Source organism: Pagrus major, chromosome 20, assembly GCF_040436345.1.
Source record: "Pagrus major chromosome 20, Pma_NU_1.0".
NCBI classification, from domain to species: domain Eukaryota; kingdom Metazoa; phylum Chordata; class Actinopteri; order Spariformes; family Sparidae; genus Pagrus; species Pagrus major.
The window spans coordinates 5606965-5617891 of NC_133234.1; the positions used below are offsets into that span (position 1 = coordinate 5606965).

The 10927-nt window shown below is 38.9% G+C and overlaps 1 protein-coding gene across 1 annotated transcript; it reads left to right on the top strand.

The window, feature by feature from the left end:
• Positions 1–5599: 5599 nt before the first annotated feature.
• On the top strand, positions 5600–7530 carry LOC141015397 (serum amyloid P-component-like). The gene is made up of 2 exons (XM_073489460.1): positions 5600–5796; positions 6749–7530. The coding sequence occupies exons 1-2, from the start codon at positions 5739–5741 to the stop codon at positions 7375–7377; spliced, it is 687 nt and encodes a 228-aa protein (XP_073345561.1). The 5' UTR covers positions 5600–5738; the 3' UTR covers positions 7378–7530.
• Positions 7531–10927: the final 3397 nt, after the last annotated feature.

A 10927-nucleotide genomic window follows, 5' to 3' on the forward strand; every position in this document is an offset into this window, starting at 1 on the left:
GTAGAAAAGTTAGAAGTTAGAAAAAAAGTCTTTCAGGTGATCAGGTATAATCCAAAGGTTTTGCTAAGAAGAAGTTTTCCAGTCGATCAGGTTTCCGAGATTCAAACTTTCCAACAACAAATCCGCAGTAGGTCAACTTGTCAAAGTTTAATGTGCGAACAGAGAAATGAACGAGGGGCTGCAGCTTTTATAGCTTTGGTCAACGTTCTGTTTCCATGGCCTACAGTGACGCGCGTGCGTGCGTGTGCGTGATCGAGTGACAGATTCTGTGCAGCAAATTGATTTATTTAGTTTTCTTGTGTAAAATGTCGTCATTCAATCATATGTCATTTAAATGTGTCAATAATGTAACTTCATTCATGCCAATAAAGTTTATTTGAATTGACAGATGTAAACTGTGGGATTTGTGTGTGTGCAGCAGGTGTTTCCACTCATAATTACGGAAGCGCATTGCATTCACTGGATAAAAAAAAAATAGACCCCTTTTCTTTCGTAATTACGAGATCTTTTCTCTCGTAATTAGGGCATCCTGATCTCGTAATTACGACATCCTGATGGGGTTGCTGTTTGTGGTGTAAGCATGCAGCCACATGACCATACGCGAAAATCCATCAATGGCACCTTCCATAAGGTTTCAGTTTGTCGTAGGAATCGATATGCCATAAGAAGTTGGGGCCTGGGTTTGTGTACAGGCGTCTTCTTAGACAGTTCCGTTGCCTCAGCTGTACTCTTTGAGGATCTAGGATTTTTAACAGGTGCCGCACAGTTCTTTGAGTCACTACCAAACCAGATTGGATGCATTTCAATTGCATGAATTTGTATCCATGAAGCATCCCGTGTTGGTTCAACTGCTCCTGCAGAAACAGAGCGACATCCAGCACGTCAGACTGGGCTTTCCGCCTGAACAATCCTAACGCCTTGAGATGCCTGAGCAGTGTTGACATACTAATTTTAATACCATCCTCATTTTTCAGAAACATCAGTATTTCCCAGTGTCTCAAACCGAGAAGGTAATAATAGCAGATTAACTGCGATAGCGCCATCATTGCCACTGAGAGAGGATTTACAGACGTTTCCTTTTTCTTTATCTTTTCTCTTAATTACGAGAAAAGATCTCGTAATTATGAGATCTTTTCTCGTAATTACAACATCCTGATCTCATAATTACGAGATCTTTTCTCGTAATTATGAGATAAGGTGTCTAATTTTTTATCTCATTTTCTTGTTGTAAAAGATGGTCTAGTGTGTCTTCTGAGATACATTGAAGCACCTTAGCATTAAAAGAATTTGTACATTTCTTATCATGTCATGTTCACGTCACAAATGTGCCGGAAACAATTGTTACAGAAGAGAAAACAATAATAATCAAAATCAGAATCAGAATCAGAAATACTTTATTGATCCCTGAGGGGAAATTGCTTGCGTAAGTCTTGGAAAATAAGCGGAAAAATAAAAACTATAAATAAGCAAGAATAATAAAAATAGAATAAAATATAAAAATTGTAGTGTAATAAATAATGCTACAGTTGAAATATGGGTTATTGCACATTATTTGTTGTAATTATTGCACATTAAATACAAAAGAGATAATCAAAGTTTCCAGAGTCCCCCTATTGACTCAGAGTGTCTGACACAAAGCGAGGAGTTAAACAGTTTGATGGCCACAGGCAGGAATGATTTCCTGTGGCGCTCTGTGGTGTATCTTGGTGGATCAGTCTAGCACTGAATGTACTCCTGTGGCTGACCACCACATAATGGAGTGGACGAGAGCAATTGTCCAAGATGCCTCGCAATTTGGACAGCATCCTCCTCCCTGACACCACCGTCAGAGACTCCAGCCAAACACAACACTCCAAAACGTCCTGAGCATAGTCCGGCAGATGTTGAAGGACCTCAGCCGTCTTAGAAAATAGAGACGACTCTGTCCCTTCCTGTAGAGGGTGTTAACCTGCATCGCTGTCAGCTTCTCACCCAGTAGAGCCGGACAGATGGTGTTGAATGCACTGGAGAAGTCAAAACACATGACTCTCACAGTGCTCGCTGGTTTGTCCAGGTGGGCGTAGACACAGTTGAGCAGGTATATGATGTGCATTTTCAACTCCAAGTTTGGGCTGATAGGCAAACTGTAGGGGTCCAAGAGTGGTTTGACCAAGGGCTGGAGCTGCTCCAAGACGAGTCTCTCCATGTCCTGCATTCAGACTTTAACTTGTGTAAAAGGATGTAAGTATTATCAGTGCTCATTCTGCAGTGAAATGTTCCCTGTCAGTGTGTTACTGCATTAATGTTTCTGTTGCATTTGACTGTTGCAGATGTTTAAGGCTGAGCTCATTTAACTTCTTTATTTTACTTTCTTTATGTACTGCTCGGTAGTTTACGTGACAGCAATGCATCATATTTAGAAGATTATTGTATTTTTGTCTCTGTAACGTGAGAAATACAGCTTGTTTTCAGCTTTGTGACGACACTTCAGGCTAATCTGAGAGAGGTTTTAAAGACTTTATTTAGTTTAAGCAGGAGGTATGAAATCTGCCTCTGAGATGTAGCAAATTAAAAATATAAAGTTGCAGAAAATAAAAGAAACTCAAGTAAAGTACAGTACAGTACTTGAGTAAGTGTACTTAATTACATTCACACCACACCAGCAGGGTTAGGGTTAGGGTTAGAGAAAGAGAAAACATCTAAATTACAGAAACACTACAGACAAAACAGAAGTGTCCGATCTGCTCTTCCACTTCCCCTCCAATCTTTAATAATATATAGTACACTATTATATATTACTGTATGTATAGTAAAATATTATCTGATTTTGAGATAATTTCTTTGATGCACAGTTAAAAGTGAGTTGTTTCTAAGGACAACTCCAGCTGGGGAGTATTCAGTTAAGGCAAGTCAAAGAGGAAAGACAGCGGGGGCCTTTCACATTGCCCAGGGCTAAAAGCATTCTAAGGACTTTCTTAGCCCCAGGCTAAGGTGAGTTGTTAGCCCCAGGCTAAGGTGAGCTGTTAGCCCCAGGCTAATGGAGCTGTTAGCCCCAGGCTAAGAAAATGTTCACACTGACACAATCCTGACATACTCCAAAGTGGGCCAACACTGACTCTAGCCTGGGGCTTGCTGGCTCTGCTCTGGATGCCCTGGATGCTCTGGATGCTCTGGTTATCCTCAACTAAACACAGGTCCAAAAGGTGCCAATATAGTCCCATAACGAGAATGTTAACATTAGCTGTGTGTATTAACAGATATTTAACCCAGGGCTAGTAGAAATGCAGTGTGAAAAGCACTAAGGTATTAATGCAGACAGGTACTGTGATATTATTAACTTGCTCAAATAAAATGACAATAAATGTAATTTCTTTTATAATTATTAATATGAAACAATGTAAATCAAATCATTTATTTTCTGTCAAGTCATCAAAACAGCGACTCAAGTCTACTCGAGTCCAAGTCCTAATGACTCCAGTCCACCTCCAGTATTGTTATAACTAACAATAAAGATGCAGATTGCATCATATAGAGTCAGCATCAGTTCTACTCTGTGTGGACTATAAATATATATTACAACCAATTATATATATAATATCTTTTCTTGGTGAGTTCAAACTGCAGAGATTTATATGGTCTCAAAGTTTGCTTCAGTGCTCAGTCCCTCCTCTCAGCCACACTCATCTACACTGGATGAGTGTGGCTGAGAGGAGGGACGAGTGGAGTGGGTGATCCACTCGTTCATCCCAGGCCCTGTGCAGTGCTCCCTCTCAATGTACTTTCACCTGTTGTCCCTGAGCTGTCCACCAGGTGCTCTCACACTTTCCCCAGTCTCATATGCATAATCAGACCTGCCTTTTTTTCCTCGGTCACTGTCAGTTGATCATTGGGTTTGGCTATATATCTTTAGACTATATTGCGATGCACTAAATATATTTTGATCTCTTTAAAGCACTTCATATATGCCATGACTGGGCAACAAAATCAAATATGACAATATCTTTGATCAATGACCTTGATATGAATATTTCAACAATATTGTAAGGATGACTAAAATATGAAAACAGTGACATTTTTGATCAATAAACATCAGTAATATAATGACCAAGTGAGTAAAGGCAAGTGTTAGAACAAGTAGAACAGTCTGATAAGTTCAGAGAACAACATCACTTTACTGAAATTCAGCCTTTAAAGCCAGAAAAAGACATCACTTATGACATATCACCATCAAGCCACCTGTACCTTCCTGTCTGCATACCTGCTTACCTGAATACCAAAACCTTCACCCTGGAACCTGTACCTTTTGTGTACCTGTACACAAAATCATTTTTATATTTTTATAAATCCCTGAACTGTTGCTGTTGTTCATTGTCTGCCTCCGGGTCCTTCTGCTGCTGCCTCACACTCACAACAGACAGACATGATATTTAACTGATAACAAAAAAATCCTTTCCTTTCTATTTACATTATACTGTTGGATTATTATCACTGATGCGTGAACATGTAAACAGCATTTAAATGTTGTAGCTAGTACAAATTGATGTTGATGAAGGTTCTCAGTCATCCAGGTCATGGTAACTCTAAGTGCTGTATCATAAACGACTGGACTTGTTTCAGTTTCTTGAAGAAACAATTCAGCACTCAGTAGTACAAATTGAGCTTTTTTATGACAGTGAAAGGTAAAGGGAGGTAGTAATTGCCTATCATTGAAGGTAAAGTATGTGAAAATAGACATACTCAAGTACAGTACAGTATCAAAATTGTACTTATGTAGCCTACTGTCTTTAAGTAAAAGTACATAGTGACATTCTGAACTGTAGTTATGCTGTTGGGGACTGGTATCAAAGTGGCTCTTACAGAACTGACATAGGCTACTTCCATGGTGACTGTCATATATTGTCAACATAGATGTTATACACTGAGGACATGACGCCACCACTGTTGAAATGGACAATTTTCTCCCCATCACCTGTGTAAACGGTTTCTGTTCATTAAGATAATAATTCTGATCGGTATATACTGTGAAATCAGAATATATTACATTAGATGGTCTAGAATAGCCAGATAGTGATGTACAGTGGAGTACTGCTTGCTGTAGTTTCTAATGATTCCTCACTTTTTCCTCTTGATAACGGTGCAGCTTGGGTTGCTGATTGTAAAATGTGTAACTAACTACTGTACTTTTCTATGATCATCCCTAGATTAGCTCCTAGTGAAGGAAACTGACATGGGTCATGCTTGAGTTTATGTGAACCTTAAAGTATGCAGCAAGGCAATGTAACTTAACCTTTAAAGGTATCACTGTTAACATTATTCCTTTAGTTGATTCTTGTATATTGTTCCTGTACGACGTGCACTGATGCTTTCTGTGAATCTTAAATGTTATTAATAACCATCTCGGAAAGAAAATGCAAGAAAGGGTGAGGATCAGGCCACCCAGCCACAGTCTGTTCACCCTGCTGCCCACTGACAACAGATACAGAAGTATCTGCTGCTGTACCACCAGACTACTGAGCAGCTTCACTCCCCAGGCTGTGAGACTCCTGAACTCCTCCTCAACATTCAGCCATGAAACACACACACACACACACTCTGGCAATCGTAATGTTTGTCCCTTAACAGTGAACCAACAGGTGAAATGAGTCATGTTGAATAAACTTTCTTGTAATTGGTCAGAACCTGATCCACCTCAAAATTTCTGAATATTTATAAGGCAGCAACAGACAACTGGAATTGTCTGACATTCCAGTTCAAGGAAGATGGAGCGACTGCTGCTTTTACTGGCCTTGTTCTGCATCGGTCATGCTGCATTTCACGGTGAGTACGGGTCAATAACAGGACAGGTAGGACAGAGAGGCCAAACAGAAATGTGTTTTATGTGTAATTATTCAAACAGACTGTAGTTATTGTTACTTTTCAATATTGAAATATTGAAAGGGATTCATAGGGCAGTGAACATAGATGTAAATTAGAAGTCTTTCTGATCCAAACAGGTTTAATTAGATAACTGTGCTGTTCAATAAAGAATCAGTTTGATGAATATTACTTGCATATATTATAAACAATTAATTGCAGGGCTGTTGCATTAGACTGTGCCTGATAAGTGGTTAACTCAGTATCTATATCTCAATAATGACAGCTTGATTTTCTCTGCTCTTTTCCAGTAGTGTGTCATGTGCTTTTAATAGACCATATTCTTTTTATACTTTTTGTACCATTATAGGTTTTTTTATTTCAGCCTTGACCCTGAAAGCAGTTCAAACAGTGATACTGTCGTGTACTCTGAGCCTGTGTGCTGTGTTTCATCATGCTGTGTAAACACTAAGATGTTCACTATGAACAGAGGTCACGCTGTGGTTTGTTGGGGACATGATGTCTTTAAGGTTGTTCAACAACAACATTAAGATAAATACAGAAAATATGTACATTTGAATACAATGACAATGATCTGGGATCATTTATAAACCTTTATGACATTTCCACCTGTACTGATTGACTGAGGTGGACACCTGAGTGCCAGTCGCTCATCACTACACGAGCATATTAAGCCCTTAGTATATTTGACCCTCAACACATATTGATGACACGTGTTGCTCTTGTTTGGTTTCATGTTTTCCACAATAATGGCAGATAGACATGAATGACGTACTATATAAGATCACTGCACTACATAATCTCTGTATCTGAATCTCACGTTGGATGTACATGAGTCAAAGCAGCCTACATATTAAATCTGCTCCTTCCTTTTTCTCCTGCTGTTCCTTTGCAGATCTGTCAGCGAAGGTTTTTACCTTCCCGCTGGACAGTGGAACGGCTAATGTGAAGTTCACTGCCAGTGTCGAGCAGCCCATCACAGCTTTGACTGTATGCATGAGATTTCACTCTACACACACCCGAGCCCAGACTCTGTTCTCCCTGGCAGTCCCATCTCAGGACAACGCCTTCCTCCTCTACAAGCCATCTGTCGGTGTGTACAGGATACATGTCAAAGGAACGGCTCTTAATATCAAAGGGTTGCCCGATGAGACGGGGGAGTGGAACTCTGTTTGCTGGACGTGGGACTCCACTGATGGCTTGACGACACTTTGGGTCAATGGCAAGCGTAGTGCTCGGAAAGTTCTGGAGCGCTCAACCACTCTCACCGGTGCCCCCAGTATAATTTTAGGTCAAGATCAAGACACCTATGGTGGAGGCTTTGACCCGACTCAGTCCTTCTCAGGGGACATCACAGATGTCCACCTCTGGAACCGGGTCATCTCTCCGTGTGAAATAAGGTTCTTTATGGAGGGTAACGCCTTCACTCCCGGAAACATCCTCAGCTGGAATAACCTGCAGTACACTATCAACGGCTCTGTGCATGTGGAGAAGAGTGACTTTGATAAACTGTCATGCTATTAGTTTAGTGAGATTACACAACAGGATCCAGAGCTGACCAAATAATGTCTCATCAAAAACATGCGGCTTCTGCAGGATTTTAACCAGATCTGTGTGAAGTCGATTGGATTCCGCCTTGAAGACTAATCTCACAAAATAAAATCTGTCAGTAACTTGTGCCTTTGTGTCTTTACTTGTCATTAAAATGTTCCTTTTGAAAAAGTTTTGATTAACTCTATGAAGTCATTTACAAAGTACATGAGTATACAAATACAAAAATATAAAGCACACACAATAAAACCAAATAATACATCATAAAATGCTCTGCTGTTAAAGGAATAGTTCAGCATTATGGGAAATCCACTTATTGCTTTCTATCTGAGAGTGAGATGAGAAGATTGATATTAATCTCATGTCTCTGTTAGGACGTACACCGGACTGTTAAATTATTGGCCTGATATTGGGACATTTTATTATTGGCTTTTATCAGTATTGATGAAATTATAGCTGATAGATAGAGCCTAAGCTAAACTGCTTTTATTGACTTGACTAAATACAAAATAACTCTGATACAGTAGGTGGCTCTTTGCACCTTAAAACTTTCATTTAAATGCAAAACTGTAAAATTATCAGTTATCTTATCGGTATATGCCATGACAAGCAGGTAATTGATATCGGCTGAAAAAAATATTGCACATCCATCCAAATGAAACAACTTAGGGGCTCAGAAAGTCCAAAAAAGAGAAACAATGACCTGTGTTGTGTGTGTACTGACAGTTTTAGCTCCATCCTTTAATGTGAATGACTGAGCATTTTGAGAATACTCCTTTTAGACCCAATCATGATACTATCACTGTTACTAATGAACCTGTTTACCTCCCAGTCTTTTGTTGCTCCTGTCCCAACTTGTTTGAAAGACGCTGCTGGCATCAAATAGAGAATAAGCAGATATCTACAAAAATCACTGAAGTTGATGAGGTAAAATATTAAATATACTGTCTTTGTCCTGTTTTCAGTTGAGTGTACATAGGGTTTTTTTAAAAATAGGGATTGCATTTCATTTAAATTGGATCAACTTGAAATTAATAAAATATATATATTTAATAACAAAATACTAGTTGATTGTCCACTTAATTCCTATCCAATGTAAATTCATACATGTAAATTTAAAATATAAATATTTAAGCCAACCAGTAGCTACTGGTGTGAAAACTACAATACTTGCATCTGCAAGGTAAGTACTCAACTGAAGTAGCAAAAGTACCTCAAAAAGTATACTTAGGTTCAGTACTTCAGTAAATTAATTAGTTGTATGTAAAATGTGGTGCCGGTTGTGTCTCTCTGAGGAGAGACTCAACAATGCAGTACTTGGAACAGAATAAAAATAACATCAATGACAATACACCACAGTGGAATAGGATTAATTAGAAAAACTTTTATTTTCATGTTCCCAACATCTGATCCCATCAGTAAAATGCAGAACAATATGGAAGTAAAGTTCCCAAACAGACCCAGAGACTATACAGAAGGCAGCACACATGGCAGCAGAAACGTGAATTACACTGAAGACAAACAGATAAACGTCTGATTCAAAGATTAAACAGGAAGTCCAGACGTACAGAAATATGCTGCTGCATTAGCAAGAACATCAAATATCTGCTGGTGTGAGCATCAAAGTGCTTCTTCATATTTGCTGATTTAGTACAACATCAACGTTTGTGTTTCAGCTTTTATTGAATTAACAATCTACCAAAAAGCATCAGAGGCAACGGTAGCATGACAGCTACAATCATCACATATTATTTGGCTTGGTTGAGACCGGTAGCAGTGCAATGTTAATGACAATGGCATTAAAATGTCCTGTCCGTACAGTGCTGTCCCTTGACAATCCACAAGGCACAAATAGATCTGCAGAGCGTCTGTGTCTCCACACAAAAGAAACATTTACTGAAGGTTGTTCATTCAGGAGAACTGAGAATCTCAGAGTTTTCTATGTAGAAGACTGCTCATGAATTCATCATAAGGGTACAGATCTGACTGAACGATTGTTCCCGTGTACAACGCTGAACACACGGTCAACAAACACTTCCACCGAAAAGATGTGTTACAAAGTAAGAGGTATGAGGTATGAGCACTCTGCCTAAGGAATTCATTGCAGATAACTAAGCTTAGCTTGTAATATAACATACTGTAAAAAGCACTTGACATATATTCATACATGTTTAAGATTCTTGATGTGAGGCATGTTAGTCATTCATTAACATGATATATATTAATGAGACGGTAAAACTGGTGTTGGAAAAGCAAATCAGCGTGGCTCGGTTTGACACAGCACGGCAAAAAGTGCCAGTGGAAAAGCCCCAAAAGTAACTTCAGTAAACTCTCTGTGGAGAGTACAAATCCCTCATAGACTTCAGGTGTGGAGTTTGACAGACAAAGGCATGTGTGTGTGTGTGTGTGGGGGGTTGTTACTGGGTTGCATTATGGTAAGTGTAGGTTGCATTATGGGAAGTGTAGGTTCCAGCACTTTTTGGAGCTTGATCTATATGAGAGCTTAAGCTCAGGGTTTTTTGGCCTCTGCAGCTTAAATTTTCACCGTTCTTTTATCAACCTGTCCCTGAGCTTAATGAGTGAAATACTAAATCATTGGAGTTTAACACAACTAAAAATAATCTGTACTTTCTCAATACTTTGGCTCACTGGTAACCGTCACGGATTCCTTTCTATATTCGCCAGGCGCAAAATTTACAACCAAAACAAATCTCTAAAATGCATTTACTGAGTACAGACTACAACACCTGTGTTTAGAAAATCAGGCACATGTACCTGATCTGACAAGTGATGATGGCAAAGCCTCAGACATTTTAAATGTGACAAATATTTACTGGGCTTCACGTGGAAGACTATACAAGGATGCATTGCTTGGTATTTGTGGATTTCAGGCCATAATGTAAGGTTAAAAAAAATGACCAAATATGTCTTCAAATGACCATTTTGTACCAACAAAGTGATATAGTATCTAAGTGTTTAAGTCTTCACAAGACCAAACTATAGCACCTAAGACCACTGGAACATTTTGTTTTAAGGCAGCATAGTAGAGCAGTATGGCTGTAATAGAAGCAATTAGGAAGAAATATTATACAAAAAGCACCAAACAATAACAGTTACAGACTTAAAATCCAATTTTTAAATCCACAGTATGAAACCTTTAAAAAAAGAAATAAAACAAAATCATTCAGAAGTAATGAACTCCACTTGTTGGGTTGAGTAGACTCAGGTTTTGCTGCTACAGTCTTACTTGGTCTAGTATAACCAGTAGCTTATGGTGGCTGGCTACTGTTACAGAACTTGAGATAAATATGGCTGTGTACCTGATATTACTTACTTCTGTGGTAAAATGTTTTCAGTAAACACACCTGCTGCAGTGGCTCTCATCTGACTTAGCTGTAGCTTAGCTTAGCAGAACGGGCTCAGCTAAACCGGAACTTGCTGGGCATTTAAACCTTTCATGCAAGAATCGTTAAACAAAAGTAATCACAACGTAATCTTTTTTTTTGTTGTAAATTTGTAAGTT